The sequence below is a fragment of the Semicossyphus pulcher genome, unplaced genomic scaffold (assembly GCF_022749685.1).
Source record: "Semicossyphus pulcher isolate SPU_LCO1_2020_fin unplaced genomic scaffold, fSemPul1.0.p SCAF_23, whole genome shotgun sequence".
In the NCBI taxonomy this organism is placed as follows: Eukaryota; Metazoa; Chordata; class Actinopteri; order Labriformes; family Labridae; genus Semicossyphus; species Semicossyphus pulcher.
Window position 1 is genome coordinate 12,694,499 of NW_027211697.1, and position 16,952 is coordinate 12,711,450.

At 46.7% G+C, this 16,952-nt stretch overlaps 1 protein-coding gene across 4 annotated transcripts in view; it reads left to right on the forward strand.

The window, feature by feature from the left end:
* Positions 1-16,952, forward strand: part of tnrc6c1 (trinucleotide repeat containing adaptor 6C1) — a 49,030-nt gene that overhangs the window by 24,650 nt on the left and 7,428 nt on the right. For 3 of the 4 annotated variants that reach the window (XM_069674843.1, XM_069674845.1, XM_069674844.1), the window contains 13 exons: positions 6,193-8,703; positions 10,391-10,585; positions 11,184-11,350; positions 11,472-11,552; positions 12,797-13,015; positions 13,294-13,440; positions 13,728-13,847; positions 14,034-14,117; positions 14,234-14,474; positions 14,555-14,719; positions 14,871-15,047; positions 15,261-15,410; positions 16,292-16,507. In XM_069674843.1, the coding sequence (XP_069530944.1) occupies positions 6,193-8,703; positions 10,391-10,585; positions 11,184-11,350; positions 11,472-11,552; positions 12,797-13,015; positions 13,294-13,440; positions 13,728-13,847; positions 14,034-14,117; positions 14,234-14,474; positions 14,555-14,719; positions 14,871-15,047; positions 15,261-15,410; positions 16,292-16,507 (4,473 nt within the window). Of the gene's footprint in view, positions 1-4,539; positions 4,631-6,192; positions 8,704-10,390; positions 10,586-11,183; positions 11,351-11,471; positions 11,553-12,796; positions 13,016-13,293; positions 13,441-13,727; positions 13,848-14,033; positions 14,118-14,233; positions 14,475-14,554; positions 14,720-14,870; positions 15,048-15,260; positions 15,411-16,291; positions 16,508-16,952 lie in introns of those variants that run through there. The other variant, XM_069674846.1, reaches the window with a different exon arrangement.

The following is a 16,952-nucleotide window of genomic DNA, read 5'->3' on the forward strand; positions in this document are numbered from 1 at the left end:
GCTGGGGATTAGAAGTGGGGATAGAGGAATACACAGGGAGAGGATGGAGAGTAAACACAGCTGGCTATCTCCGTATGTGTGCGCTTTCTTTCCTGAGGCGCTGCACGTCGCAGTGAATCGGGTTCTTATGTTTCTCTCAAGTGGCGAAGGTCTATTCTTTCTTAATAAAAAATCATCTGCTCTTTGGAGACGAGGATGTTGAAGTCTTTTTAGGGCGATTGGCACTCGTCGTTGTCTGGGAAGGAAAACAAATTATACCAAAAGTGCATGTCTGAGCGTCGTCCAACCCCTCTGATGCTGTTTGATGCAGTTTCATCTCCATGTTGATGTGATGTTTATCCAGTCCTCTTCACTTTCTTCCCCTCCCTCTCATCATCTTCCTCCTACTCGTCATTGAGCGCTGCTGACCAGCCCCACAGTATTTCCTGTTTTGGGAAGGAGGAGCCATATGGAGCGAGCTAGTTGGCTGGGCGCCTCAGTGGGCCTGACCTGGCGCTGATAGAGAGACTGAGTGAGAGGGAAGGAAAGAAAGAAGGAGAGAGCGAGCATGGCAGAGGTCCAGTACTGTGGGCTGAAGTGACTCATGGCTTACGGTAAAAGCTGCTACTTCTCTCCACCCCTCTCTGGCAGCTCTGCTCTGCTCTGCTTTTTCTCCGTGCGTCTTTGAACTGACTGATTACATTTGGACCGACGGACAGGGGGACCTTCCAGGGGTCCAGTGGGATGTTTTTGAGTGTATCTACAAGCTGAATAATAACACTGAAAAGCTGAAAGGTTTGCACATGAGCGGACACCTCGCAGCTTTGTTTCAGGTGTGTAAATCAGTTAACACACATGCAGAGCTCCACAGGTAAACCCACCTCCATCAGTCTGTCTCTGCTGATTGTCTCCCAAACCGCTTTTCGTTTCTCGCCGAAAGCTAACAGTAGAAGGACACTAGCTGCATTCATTCCCTCCCCTCTCCCGCCTCTCTCTCTCCGTCCGCCGACTCCCCCTCGCCTCACCCCGTCTTTCATTACCCGGTCACATGTCCGCTCCGTTGCAAAGCAGGGCCGATAAACGTGGTCTGCGTGTCCGTTTGTATACATGTTCCTGAGAGTAAACACAAACTTTCTCTTCCTCTGCAGCCTTAGCTTTATTTGTCCCTGCACAACTTTACACAAACAGTTTTATTCTGAACTCTTGTTATGAACCTTGACCATTAAAACCAGCCGACAGTTGCTGCCGCTGCCTTTACAGCTGATTTTATTGAGAGTATTGAGTTAAAGGACACGGGGAAAGCCAAACGCAGTTGTTAACTCAAATTAAGTGCATTTATTTGTCTTTGTGTGGCAGTAATGCACTTAGCAGCCCTTGAATTGTTAGTTTAACTGTAAAATAATCAAAGAATTAGCTTGTTGTCCTGTAATGTGTTTGCTATGGCACTCAGGATTTACAGCTGCTCCCTTTTTCATTCGTCTAACACCCCTAGTTAAATCTAATAAAGCAATGATCAAGGTTTATATGCCAGTGGGTATTGTACTTGTAAAGCACAACAGCACTAACATCTTAATGTAAACAGGCCTTGTCAAGTGAGAGAACAGTGCAGCTAATGTGCTAATAGCTCGCCAAGTGCAGAACAGAGAGTGTGCATGCATGCTAGACTTGATGTGCTCTTTAAGTCTGCTGATGATGCTGTAAAAGAGCCTTGGGAATCCCCTGAAAGAGGGCTGGGACGTCTTGTGATGTGATTAAACATCAGCTCGCTGTTAACCACAAATGTTCAGCACTCGCTCTCTTTTTCCTGTTTTCTCTCTCTCTCTCTCTCTGTGCTCCTGCTCCTCTCTCGCTCTCTCTGCCATACTTGTTGTTCTCTGACGCATGTGTTCACCTCCTGCACCTCGGCTATACCAACACCGCAGCTCACACATACAATCTTTGCCCTCAGGGCAGCCAGGATTAGTCAGGCACACACACTATATGCATGTCTGTCAATCTTCCCGTTATAACAGCCTTCTCGTCGCTCTTGCTTGGCTAACAATCCGTATCCCAGGGCCCTTTTCATGTAGAGGAGGCGTGAGAGAGCAAGCTATTTTAAGACTGGCATGCTGGAGAAAGCCCTTGACCTGGTTTATCCTTAGGAGGGGGGAGGAGAAAGAGGATACTCAAAGGCAAACATGACGTCCAGATGTCTTAGATGTGTATTTTTGAAAGACATGTTTTGTCCTTCTGTTGGTCCTTTCTCTTGAGATAATAATAATTGCAAAGCAGCTGCTAAGAAAGCATCCATAAAACACAATTCTGGACGGTTCCTTTAATACGCTGCAGTTTTTGTTCCCCCACAAGTTCTTTAATCATAACATTAAAGATATAATCTCGAAGAAATAAACGTCTGTTAAGTCATATCGCCGAATAAGGTAACACTGGTGATTGAGCCGATGGCCCGCTGATGAAAGCCTTTGCATTTGCAGGGTGTCTGTGGGGACTTTCGTGGAAATAAACACAAGCGGCGCCCAGTTAGTGACGCGTCTTCGATCATGAAGCAGTGGTTGGTCTGCCAGAGAGGGTAGGCGGAGCTAAGCGGCTGCTTTGGCGCTCTCTGCAAGTGTTGCGAGTAAACAGTAATCTACTATGGCTGAAGAAAAAGAAACAAACTCGACGCTCAGATGAAGCAAACAGTCTGAAAAGGAAAGCGACCGTCAGCCAGGAAAATCAAGAGTTACAACCAGAGCCAACCGTGGACGTCTGGTTATCTAACCAGCTCCTTCAAAATAAGAGTCTGCATTAATGTAGAGCAACAACAGCTACACTATTATTTTGAGCCTAGACGGAAGTGTCAATTGTTGAATGTCACTATGCAAGATTATGGCGTTGAACTCTGATGTTCCCGATCAACCCACAGATTGAGTTGACCCTCTGTTGACCACTGACTGGTCGGAGACAATCATCACGTGCACCACACCACGCGGCTCTTTGTGCTGTTTTCATCGCAGCAGATCAAAAACAACCTGGATGTGTAGTTTGCGACTGTTAAACGTGGCGGTAGTACATTCCTGAGAGGTGTGTGTTCATGTGTGTGTGTGTGACTGCCGGAGAGGTCGTTCATCTGACTGGCAGCATGCGTTGTCAGCTCTGTACCATCCGGTCTCTCTGCCCCTCTGGGACTTCATTATCCAGGATCAGTCCAGCTGAGGCCCTTACAGTCCTCCTAGATTACTTCCTCCTTCCATCTCTCAAAATCCATCTCTGTCCTTCGTTCTCGCTCCTCTCTGTCTTTGTATTTCATTCCTCGTGATCCCTCTTTAACTGATCCTTGTATCGCCCGCCCCCTCTGTCAGGAGGCTGAAGGAAAGCATGAAAGGAGGGTGTGCGTGCTCATGTGAACGCTCAGGAAGTAGTGTGTGTTGTTTTTCTGTTTGCTAATGTGCGTATGCAGTGTCTGCACAGTGTCTATGTTGACACACAAAGGAGCAAGTGGCCATGCAGATGCACGTCGTGACCTCACCGCATGTTGGGTCCTCAGAGTGGAGAGGGACAGGGGACTGAACCGTCGCCATAAAGGGACTCTGTTCTCTACCAAACATTGACTTATTGTGTTGTTGCGTGGGCGCCGGGATCATTTGTAAACAATACCAGCCTTGATCCAGGGGTCTGCTGTCCTTTTTTTTCCCCTTTCACAGAGCTCGAAGCCCCTGTTATTCTCCTCCTTCCATGCTTCCCGACCATAGCTACAGTGCCGCGTTTTGGACGACTACACCAGTCTCTAATCATGCACCGCGATCGAGCTTGCCCTTGCCCTGTGCCCTGATAGCACCCCTATAAAGTGGCAGTGTGCTTCTGCTCGGCATTGCTGCTAACTGTATAATCAAGTCGTTCCCAGCCAGTAGTCAAAGATTTAGACAAACACATTTGTCATCATGTGTGGTCTTATGACATGCCTGTGCATACATAAACACGTGCATGTGTGAAAAAATTCCAGCACCGGGGTTGCAGCAGTCTTTTGTGGGTTTTCTTCTTTTCTCCCTCGTCTGCCACTGCTATTGAAAAGGCTTTCCATTGTGGGCCGGCGGTGCTAATTGCAGATGGAGTGGTCTTGGCTAAATATTTAGTGACAGTTTTGAAAGGTTGAAAGATGTGAGGGTGGGGGAGGTTTTGTTTTGTTTTTCCTCATGCCTCGTGAGTGCATAATGAAAGTCTCCCGGCTTTATCATTCAGCTGTTAACTGACTCCCCCCCAACCCCACCCACCCACCGGCCACCATCAATACTGCCCCCCTTCTCTCCAACGCTCCCGTCCCCTCCCCCAACCAGCCTTCTTTCAGTGCTTTTCCAGAGAGGGAGAATATCCTCCGTCAGGATAGGAATAGAGCACGATATAAATAAAGCCAGAGGGAGGCAATAGATAGAAGAGGAGAAACCCAGCCACAGCAGTGTTGGTGGGAGGGACTGTGCGTGAGGGGTGAGGAAGGAAGGGAGGGAGGGAGGGAGGGGGGAGTCTCATGCCGCGCAAGAGCTGTGCAACTTCTTGGCAGCATTTCAGAAACGAGCCTTAGAAGCTTGGCGAGCCGAGCAGACATATTGAGACAAGGATGGTTGCTGCGTCGCACAAAACCTAGCTCTTTACAGGATGGTCGGGAGGCACCTCTCCACAGGTATTTCACCACTATGTTTCACGTCTCCCCTTCTTTCCTGCTCGGTGTTTCCCTGTTTTTTTCTCTCTTCTCTGCCTCTTCTGCGTTGTTTTGGTGGCTTGTTTTTACACACTGTGGGGATGAGAAGTGAGGGCTTTTTAAGCATTAAAGCGACAGTGCAATCCGGGCATGCAGTGTTGAGTTCTTAACGCTTTGTGTGATATTTTGAGTGAGACGTGCATGCTCTTACAGCAGCAACGGAGGAGCTGCAGACGCTAGCTCAGAGCCTTTTTGGCTGTAGTTCAGGACTGAGAAAATGGCGGTCCTGCACTTCTCAGTAGAGTGACGCTACAGAACGACAGCACTGTGTGTGTTAGAAACACAGTGCCCTCTTTCCGCCCCGTACACTCTCACTGCTTCCACTCTCTCTTATAGTTGCAAGCACTGAACTAAGCTCCAAAGCAAGGGGTGGAACACAGTTGCTGTCATATCCCAAATGCAGTTGTGGCACAGTGTTTGCATACAAACTACGCACGCATGTGATGGCACATGTAAACAACAAGCCACTGCAGCATGAGGGGCAGCAGAAATGAGGCAATTAGCTGGCAGCAGGTTGATCAGTGCAGCAATCATGAACTGCAAAAGGGGTTGATTTTTACCATGACAATCCATATGCACAGTGGAACTCCGCTCCACACAGGGAGAATGCATTACTTCTGGTTGTCTGAGCAGTTTTGCCATCAGATGGAGGCTGACATGTTGTAGATGAAACAGGCTGTGTAGTGCCCGCTCAGAGTGTTTGTGCTTCATGACAAGAGGTCATTACTGCAGTGGTTAAGAGGTCAGAAGTCAAGGATGATTAAGCTGCAAGGTCCCTGTCGGTTATTATGTCCTTGTAAAGTGGTTCCCAAATATTCCGGTTCTTTTTGGAGTCTCTGTTATAGAGTTGCAGCACTTATGACAAAAGACTAATTTTAAGAGCTAAACAAGAACAGTTTGCACATTGTAAATTATTTTTGCATGCAACCACAGTGAAGTTTAAAGCTTCTTTATGAATTTGAGGTGCTCTGATATTTTCAAAAGCCTGAACAGCATACGCATTTTAAAAAGTATTTATTTCTGTGACAATAAAATAGCTTAATAGATGTCTGAGATCCCACTACCTTAATAAAAAAAGAAACATTCATAACACATTTTCATCAGTTTGACATCATTTGGTTCGGAGAAACGAGACTTTTGCCAATCAAGCAGGTTGGACATGTCATCTGAAGTTACATTGTGTTTATCCTCTCTTCTTATTTTAGCAGCATCATCGACAGCATTAAATGTATTCTATAATTGAAGCTCATTCTGCTTCGTATTCGTAATCTCCACTCAATGTTTGCATTTTTAGTGTGGGTGGTATTTATTTTCATTAATAAAGAATGTGTGGAAATCTCTGTATGCATAAGTAGACACCTTACATGTTGCCATGGTATTTCAACCTTACTAAGCTTGTGTGGGAGTGATGACGTACACAGTTTATACCTCTCTTTTCTGGTCCTCTGACTCGCCCTGTTTTTTTTTTTTTTCCTCCTATACAGAATTGCCCCCACAGAGCGGCCAGGGAGCCCAGTATGATAATCCCCTTTGGGGACACCTGCCAGCCAACAGGAGTGCCACAAGTGCTGCACCTTCCACCAATCATAGTGGCTGGGATCAACTGATCATTGACCAGAAGGACACAGAGGCTTGGCCTTCTATTACCCTCAGCCAAAGCCAGGCCCCTCCAGGAGGATGCCCTTTGGACACTGACCCTGGTCGCCTGACCAGCAGCAGCAGCAGCAGCAGCAGTAGTACTAGTAGTAGTTGTAGTACAGTGATTATGGCCACAGGGGCTAATAGCCAGACAGGCCACTTCCCTGCCAACCAACTTAGCAGCAAGGCCAACAGTGGGCCCAGCCCTGCCAATCATACTGGAACCAGCATGCTCTCTAGCCAGGTTGCAGCCAATCGCAGCTGGGGATCTGGGCCTGGACCCTCCCATTGCCCCCCTCAGTCCTCAGTGGGGAGTGAAGGGAAGAACGACAGCCCAGCAGGGGGAGGAGGAGGCAGCAGGGGCTGGGGCTCTTCGTCATCTTCCACCAACAACTTTAACTTGAACCTAAACCCTAATGCCAACCCTTCAGCCTGGCCCATGCTGGGGCATGATGGGGGTGGCACAGGGGGAGGCAGCTCAGGGGGAGCCAACACCATTTCAACTCCTCAACCTACACCCAACCTCTGTAATCAACCTGGCCCCCCACCAGCCCAGACCAGCACCTGTACTGGAGCCAACACTAACAGCAACTCCTCTGTGATTGGCAGCGCCTGGGGTAGCATGATGGCTTCTGACTCGTCAGAGCCACACCCCTCCCCGTCCACAAATGTGTCTTTCAGTTCAGAACCTCAGAACCTTAAAACTGATGGACCAAATCACACTAATAAACAGGAACCCCCCAGCCCCATCCGCAACTTGCCTAGCTGGGGTAGTGCACCTGTAGGCTTGGGTTCCATGGGCCAGCCCCCATCAGGGGGCCCACAGGTCAATGGAGAAGATGGTAGCTCAGTATGGGGCAACAGTGGAGACTCAAAGGCACCTTCATCTAAGGAGGCTTCTGGCTGGGACTCTGGCTGGGGCCATGGAGGAAGTGGAGCAGGAAACTCTGGAGGCTGGGGTGAGCAGTCTGGTAGAGGCTGGGGGAAGCAGCACACTGAAGAGACACAGGGAGGCTGGGATGCCCCCAGCTCTCCTCCCCAGGATCCACAGGCTAGTCCCTGGGGCAGAGCTGTGAGCACAGCTGGTGCGAGTGAAGGAAGCAGTGACAGCATGGAAGGAAATCCCCAGCAAAGAGATCGCTCAGCCAGAGATAATCCAGCACCTCTGATACCTGCTCAGGATCTGGACCCCAGGGTTTTGTGTAACACTGGCTGGGGACAGACCCCTGTTCGTCAGCATACCTCCTGGGACATGGAGGAAAGTAAACGCAAGAGTGAAGGCTCTGAATCATGGAGCTCTGGCCCAAGCACTCCAAGTGACGCTCAAGGACCCTCCAACACTAACATGGGCCCCCCACAGAGGGCTGACCCTGGAATCAAAAATGATGTGCCTGGTTCTCAGGGAGCTTCAGGTTGGGGTGGAAGCATAGCTGCTACCAACCAACCCAGCTCTGGTTGGGGAGAGCAACCAAACAACATTAAGCCCCAAAGTGGCCCCGGTGGCTGGGGGAACCCTCCATCAACTGGCCCCCCCACCAGTATACCCAAGAATGGGGGTCAGTCCTGGGGAGAAGAGAAGTCTTCTGGGTGGGAGGATTCTCACATCAAGACATCATCATCCCAAGGTTGGGGAGAGCAATCCAAAGCATCTCACAGCTGGGGCAATAGTGGAGGGAGCAATAATTCAGGGGACTGGAGAGAACCAGAAGAGAGCAAAAAGAGTCCCAACAACCCTGGTTGGGAAGGGGATGCAGGAGGCTTGAAGGAAAACCCCAGGGGTTGGGCAATGCCTTCTTCCGGACCTGGGATATCTGGAGCTGGAGGAAACGGGAGCTGGGGCGAGCCAGTGTGCCAACGACCCAGTGGTCCTCCCCAAGGTTGGACTGGCAAGCCTCAGGATGGGCCCAGTGGAAGTAGTGGAGGAGGGAGCATGGGCTCTTGGGGTGGTTCCGGCTCAGTGAAGCAGGGTGCAGGCTGGGTTGGTAGTAAGCAGGAATCCTCAGCTGAGCCCACAGGCTGGGAGGAGCCCTCCCCACCTTCAATCCGACGTAAGATGGAGATAGATGATGGGACCTCAGCTTGGGGTGACCCTGGAACCTACAGCAAGTCAGTCAACCTGTGGGACAGGAACAATCCAGGATTGTCCCAGGCCAAAGTCACCTCTGGAGGCAATAACCCCCCAGGCCCCAACAACAACCATCCACCTCCTCACAATCACACCTATCATGGGCCACCTGCACCTTTACAGAATCACACCCCAAACTCCCAAAACCCAGGGCCCACCAGTGGACCCATGGATTCTGTTGTCCAACACCAGTCTGGGCCATCTCACAACCGGGCTCCCCTGATAGCTCAAGGTAAGACAACATTTTGCAGCATATCATTTTGCCACATAGCCTAACCCTGTCATCATCTTATATCACAGATAAACCATATTATCAGCATTCAGATTTTAAAGGTGTTTAATTTCAGATTTGTAATTCAAAGTACATAATATACATTTAATGATTTACCTGGTTTCTTTATCACTGTTCAAAGCAAAGGTGTCAAACATGAAAGCTGGTTGGTTACTAAGCACCGCGCACTGTTAAGCTCCAATCTGTTGATCCACTTAAAGGTAAAACTTGACCTAGTTTGTCCTCTTTGGATTTACATCTAATTCACTATCCAAATGAGTTGAGCAGCGCTGCCCTGTCCTTCCATGAGGCTCCTCACATTTCACAACACTGGACCCTTCTGTGCGGGTAACCCTGGAAACCTCTCATGGGTACTCAAAGGAAGCACAAGAATGCTGTTTACAAAGTGCCTCGTGAAAATAGCGATTCACCACAAACTGTTTGAGATGGATCGGAAGTGTGTGATTATATGGGAGCCACCATCTGTCAGTAGTTGAAGGGAGGAGGTGGAGCAAACCCCTAGGAGCTGTGAGGGGTCAGACGCCCCCTGCTGCCCGTCACTTGACCCTACATGCTGTCTTCACGTTGGATTCATTTGCTTTCCAATAAAATTTGATTGCTGTCCCTTTAGCTAGCATAATTGCTGTTGAGTGCATAGTGTTAAAAAACAAATAGGGATGAATAATTAATATTATTCATAATGGAACATAAAGTGGTTAAAAACTGGATTTATTGAATTGATTTGTTTTGAATTAGAGAACTACTTTGGCCACTCATACTCGGAAGGTTAATATACTATAATTTTGGAGCTGCCTTTAGGGTTTGACCTCTCCCTGGGGAGAGAGCTAAGCTGAGCCTGGCACTGCCACTGGCCCAGAGACAGTCCTGTCTCTCTCATGCCAAGAGGGACCAGGCTGTGCCAAAACTTAAATGGGCATCTTCTCTGTGTGTCAACCACCCTGCTTAGCAGGCCCAGGTTTCTGCCTTCCTGCACGTGTGGCACTTCACACCCCAAAGCAGAAGGATAAATGGGATGATGGTGTTTATCCGAGGTTGATGGCCTGAAATGATACACACTTTGTGCTTTGTTTTTATTGGTCTATTGCTTAAAATGTGAATCTATAATTACTTAAATTATTACAGTTATTAAAATAAAAAATATGATATTTAAAACGTATTTTGAACCTGTTGATTTTGCTTCACACAAAGACAAACAAGCCTGCTACACTTTGATTTATGTAAACACAGCAGGCGCATTTAAAATTGTTGATAGCCAATTAAAGTTGATAGCCAATTAGCAAAGATTTAATAGAAGACAAAGAAATTAATAGAAGATTCTGGGGGAAAGTAAATAAAGGATGTTCAGTCTTAAATTCAGAGAGCGAAAGCGTCAATTTAGCTCAAGATTATGCAGCACAATTCAGCAGCAAATTGAATACACAAGTACAAAGCAACATATTTGTGAAATCCAACCTAATTTTTGACAGCTGTATTTCTGATATTTCTAGAAAATGACTCGATGTCGTTGGTTATTTTAATATGTTTAGGTTGTCATAATAGCTCTCTGCAGTGTTATGAGAAAATACAAAAAAACCCACGAGACAATATTGACATACTGATACTGATATTTTTCTTGTGTGTCCTCCAGGTTGGGGAGAGATTTCCAGCTCCCACACAAAATCAGAGAGCTCTTGGGGGGAACCTGCACCCCCTCCCGTCAGTGTGGACAACGGGACGTCTGCCTGGGGCAAAGCTACCGGCAGCTGTGGAGGCTGGGGAGACAATAACCCGGACAGCTACGGCAGGGGCAACCCGACGATGACACCTGCATCTTGCAAACCTGGTAAATGTTCTTCAACCCTGTATTGTTTTATGAATTAGTCTTTACAGAGTGTGTGTAATTTTTGACTGCTGGAAAGAGTTCAATAATTCTGCCCTGATTTATCGAGGACGTCAACATGGGGAAAAAGGAAGAGCATTGGAAATACGACCCAGAAATCCACACTGACCCCTAGTGGCCGTCTTATATTTGTGTTCAGATTACTTTCATGTAGTGCAACGTGTTATACTTTCAGTTTAGTTGACTAGTTCTTTGTTGTGTTCAGAGGCAGATATTGTCTTTTCTTTTTTAATTTTTAAAGGAATTGTCTTAGAAAAAAGCTCAAAAGCAAGAGGACAACCGACTGGATGCTTAACTTTAACTAGAACCAGTTAGATTGGGTTGAATTTTCCAAATAAAAACATCTCATACAGTCAAGGTTAAACTATTTAGGTGTTTAGATTTCATTTGAGAATTATCCAAGTGAACATGTTTGAGCCCTACCTTCATTTTGTGATTTTAAAGACTGTATTTTGTTTTTATTTAAGACTAATCTTTCGAGTTAGCACTTGTTTCCACAACACTGCTTTGTTTACATCTTCTCTTGCGATGTGTTTTCCAGCCCCCAAACCTATGCAAGATGGATGGGGAGGTGGAGGTGAAGAGCTGAACTTGTCAGGGGGTCAGTGGGATGCTGAGGAGGGAGACATGTGGAACAACACTGCCTCCCAGGAAAGCAACTCCTCCTGCAACTCTTGGGGCAATGCATCGAAAAAAGCCCCACAGAAGGTGTGAAGCAGGGTTTATTTTATACATCACAGTTCCCTAATGATAGTAATATCAAGCTTTTATAGTAAAATATTACAAAGTTAGTGCGGTAATTATAATGTTCCATTCTCATCCCTCTCAGGTAATAAAAGTCCCAGTGAAGCAGGAGGATGCCTGGATCATGAATCGTCTCATCAAACAGCTGACAGATATGGGCTTCCCTGTGAGTCTAATGATGCTAAACTGCTGCCAATTCTAGGAATAAACATTGTAATTATTGTGTTTTAACCTTTTTACAAATGATGCTTCTAACAACATACAATAATATTAAGCATTTCCTCTGTAAAGGTTGGGGAAATACACCGTCCAAACACACTTTATTAGGTCTGTTCTTTATACAAAATACTCTACAAGCTAAATTAATTTATTTTCATTATTTAATTTGAACCTTTCAGTGCTGCGATGAACGGCGTGATTGCACGAAAGCTGCAATAAACATAGTTTTGTTTATTAAGAGTTTTCTAGTTTACAAACTGTTTATTTTTTTAATATCTCTGTTGTTCAGACAAACAAGGCGTTTCATGAGGTCACCATAGGCTCTGATAACTTCAGATGAGCATTATCAATGATTTTATAAACGTGTTAATTTGGCAGCTTTTTTAGATTTAGTCTTTAGACAATGGTTACTAGTTTTAGGCACATTTGAGTCTTTTTTATCCTTCATAGTTTTAGTCAACAACTCAAAACATTTTAGTCCAGTTATAGTCAATAAAAGTCATCACATTTTAGTCAGTCTCTCTTTAATCTAATTCAGTGAGCCTAATACAGGTTCAATCTGTAGTAAAGCTCCGCCCTTTCATTAATTATTTCCTGACGATGTTCTCCATGAGACCAAACCTTTGGAACGTAACGTTACGCATGTAAAGCCACAGAGCGAAGCTGTGCATTTACAGCAGCACATGCTGTACTCTCCTTTCATGCCTTATTTGCAGCAGCAGTGTCGGTTTTTATGTTTTCATCATCGCTTCTCATTTAAACCGTCTGACTGAAGCAGACAGCCGCTCCTTTTTTTGTGAGCGCGCACAGAGCCTCAAGCAGTTCATAACCAGTTCGTAACCACCTTTCTGATACCTGTTCGTTTTGCGCTGTCAAGCTGCCAACCTGGGCAAACACGGTCACGTTGTCAAGCTGCTGCTTCGGGACATCATCACCTGTATGGCTGGGTTGGATTCAGGGGGATCTGCACGCCCCTCAACCAATTAAATCAGTTACAGGAATTAATTGCTTGTATTTTGACAGACAGCATATTTACATTTACACATATAATGATTATTCGAAAACTAATCGACAGTCGCTGTAGTCGCGGGCTCGATTGTAAATTGCAAAGTTGAAGCATAACTGCGAAGCCAGTAACCTATTGGACTGCATTTAAGCAAAATCACTGATGCTTCCCTGTTTGCTCTCCAGAGGGACCCAGCAGAGGAGGCTCTGAAGAGCAACAACATGAACCTGGACCAGGCCATGAGTGCCCTGCTGGAGAAGAAGACGGAGCTAGACAAGCGGGGGATGGGGATAACCGGCCACGACTACAACAACGGGCTCATCAACAAGCCCATGAGCTGCCCTCGGCCTCCGCTTCTTTCCAAAGACCCCTCGGCAGACCCCCGCTTGCCCTTCATGGATAAGGTAGTTCATTCATAGACATAAACATATACTGTTCATGAACTAGTTTTTAAAAATTAAGAGTCTACCTTTGTTTTATATAAAATCAAATGCAGCTTATATTTACAATTTGGTAAAAGGGTCTTAAAAGTTACTGCCTTACATTTTAATTTCTCTTCATCAACTAAGTTTTCAAGGGAGACCTTTTTAAGAACTCCAGTTAAATCTTTCCTAAAACGAATATGAAGCAGAATGGAGCGGAGGTTGACCGTCTCTCCTCTGACTCGCCCTTTGTCCCGCAGATGCAGAGTGGAATGTTTGGCGGTGGTGGAGCAGCACAAGCCCGGGCCATGCAGCAGCCTCAGCCGCCTCCTCAGCCGCCAGTGCCGCCTCTCAGTTCCTCTCAGCCTAGTCTACGTGCTCAAGTGCCTCAGTTTCTCTCCCCTCAGGTACGCACACACACACACTCACAAACACCGGCCCATCTCTCACGCATCAGTCTGCAATTTTAATGTATGCAAGATAAATATTTTACATTCAGTCTCGAGTATGAGTTTCTCATTTATTATGCATCAGTTCAGACCTATTTAAACTTATATGTGCATCAGTAAAGACATTATTTTTCTACTTAGGCCTTAATATTGCACGTCGCTTTGGGACTTCATGCTCACATACTGCACCAAATGCAAACACATGCGCTGTTTTGCATTTTAATGCGTTGATATTTTCCCCACAGGTTCAAGCACAGCTCTTACAGTTTGCAGCAAAAAACATTGGTCTGAATCCTGCACTTTTAACCTCACCAATAAACCCTCAACATATGACCCTTCTGAATCAACTTTACCAGCTGCAACTGGTGAGTCTCCTTCAGCCTCGTCTGCTCTCAGATACTTCAGATGTAATTCCTTAAGTAGAGTTTAATTGGACTGTAAATTTAAACTTTGATGTTGTCAGTAATGGTAGATTAAGCTATATATAAAATAATGTTTTTTAAATGTGGGGGTAGGATCGAGTTACATTAATGCTTTTACCTGACACACAGGCATACCAGCGTTTACAAATTCAGCAGCAGATGTTGCAGGCGCAACGCAATGTTTCTGGCCCCATTCGACAACAAGAGCAGCAAGTAAGTTTCCCTCTTATCCTTCAGTTTTCTCTTCTTCTTATTACTCTGATCACTGTTAAACCTAACACCTGAACATTATACATTTTAAATATGTTATCTTTGTGTTATCGTCCCAGGTTGCACGTACAATCAATAACATGCAGCAGCAGATCCAACAGCACCAGCGTCAGCTGGCCCAGGCCCTGCTGATGAAGCAGCAGCAACAGCAGCCGCCCCCCTCCCACTCGGGCCTGCATCCTGGTGGGGCTAAATCCAGCCTGGATTCATTTCCAGGTCACCCCCAGGCTCCAGGCCTCCCTGACCTGCAGACCAAAGAGCCGCAGTCATCTCCCAACACCTACAGCCCCTACTCTCTCTGTGAGTGGCATCACGCTCTCTCTTTGCATGGCAGACTGATAACGCTGCACTGTGTGTAAACATCTCTCTGTCTCCCCCAGCTGGACTGAATCAAAACATGAATGTAAACTGCATGGATGTGGGAGGTCTGTCTATGAAGGAACCCCCCCAGCCTCAATCGCGCCTGTCGCAGTGGACGCATCCAAACTCCATCGAAAGCCTCTCTGGAAGCTCCTCCCCTCTAGAGCCCAACCTGGGCAAACATGGTGAGGAACTGTGAATCCTTGGTCATTAAAAACAAACCATTAGAGCACATACAGAAGGTTTTTATTTATGATGACTGTTGATGTTTGGTTGGTTTGTAAAAAATCTTCAACAACCTCTAAAACACTTCTCCTTTAATTACGCTCCTCTCAGGTGCCAACCTGGGCCCCCCTGGCAAGCCTCATCAGCTGGAGGACTCTTACAGCCCCTACAACCTGATGTCCAGCTCTGAGTCTCCTACCAGCCCCCTCGTCCCCCCAGACAGCTGGGGGCAGGGCAAGAGCAGCAGTGACAAGATGGCCAATGGGACCAATATCAACTGGCCACCAGGTTTGGAGCTCTTATCATGATCACTTCTGGTGGTTCGTCAGTTTGCTGTGGAAGTTGAAATGACATGTTAGCTAGTTTGTCTCATGTTGGCAGCTACCAAAATTCTTCTTGTGCAGCATGTTTTCACTTTCCTGTAACTGAGTTCTACTGCACAGCACTAATCATCTATAAAGAACTGTAAACGTTTATATCTAATTTAATCTCTGTTTCCAGAGTTCTGCCCCGGTGTGCCCTGGAAGGGCCTCCAGAATATCGACCCTGAGAATGACCCCAACATGACACCCGGCAGTGTCCCCAGCGGGCCCACCATCAACACCAACATCCAAGATGTCAACCGCTACCTGCTGCGGGACAGGAGTGGAGGTGAGAGCCGGGGGGTTGAAGAGAATCAGAGGGAAGTGTCATAGTTACTACAAGTCCGGTTTCATTTCACAGCAGAGTGAAACACTTTGAGTCCAAGCAGAAGTTTTTTAAATATCTTTCCACCTCAATTTAAAAAGGGAATCAAAAGAACAAACATGTCCCGTCCAAAACTGTCTGACAGTAACATTCCACTGCTGCCACCAGAGAGCCTGCGTCTTATTCTTTTGTTCTTCATTTTCCTGCTTCAAACGGCCTCTACTGTCATTGTTTATTCTGTTTCATCTTAATGGTCTCACTGTCATCATTCTTTGTGCACTTTTCCTTTACTCCATTTCTCTTTCTGCTTTGTTTTCCTTATTTCTTTGTGTCTGTTTGTTTGTGTTGGTGGCCTCGGCTTAGGCTCCTCTCCCACTTCATCTCAGAACGAGGCTCTGCCTCCCTCCACTGATTGGCCAGTCAGTGCCTACACTAGCTCGTTCAGTCTGTCGTCCCCGGAGACGGACGATGCAGGTACATGGTTTGTCCATAACCTTCTCCCCCCACATTGCAGTGGCTGAATCACTGCAAATCAGCATTATCCTCTCCCTCCTGTTACCGTAACAACCAGAAACCCAACCTCTCACTGGAGAACATGATCTCTCCTGTGTATGCAAGTCCCTGTTCCTGATTAAATATGGCCTTCATTTGACTTCCCTCCATGTAAACTCGGCCTCTCATGTAGTGCATATTTCCCCTGCTGTGGTGTTAGTTTCTCTTTCTCCTTGTGTGTGGCATGGAAAGTGAACTTTTAAGTCCAATCGTGTTGCTCTTCAGGGCTCCTCTCTTGTCTTTCTTCGTCTTGGTTCTGCAGGCTCACCCTAACCTTGCTCTTTTCTGTGCAGGTAAACTGTCTGAGATGAAATCTACGTGGTCTCCGGGCCCCATTTCTCACAGCCAGGCCCCTCTGTCCCACGAGCTGTGGAAGGTCCCCCAGGGCCCCCGGGGCAGCAACGCAGCCCCGTCCCGCCCCCCGCCTGGTCTCACCAACACCAAGCCTTCGACCTGGGGGGGCAACTCCCTGGGCCTGGCTCAAGGCTGGAGCAGCTCTTACACCACAGGTAGTCTTAAGAGAGAGGCATGTTTATGTATGCAGTGTAGGACTGAGCTCACTTTGAAAACTTCTTCATCTCTGTCCAGATTCTTGCAATCCTGTTAGCTAATATTCTCGTCCTTAAAAACATGAAACTCGTTTATACGTCATAACTCAGACACAAAGCTCACTACATTTCTTATGTTGTTGTGAAATGTGAGTTGTCTAAAGGTCACATTAAGCAGTAGAGTTTGTAGTTTGTAAGGAACTGAAAGAGCAAGCAGCACTTTGACACGACCACAGACCAGTTCTGAAGGTACAGAGGAGGCAGGATTTAGAACGACTGTCTGTTGTGGTTGAACGACTATCAACCGTCACTGGGTGGAGGTGCACATCTCACAGCAGAAAACGACACCACCCATGAAGTAAAAGTGATTTTGGTTAACTTGATGTTTGTCTGTCTCTGTGACACT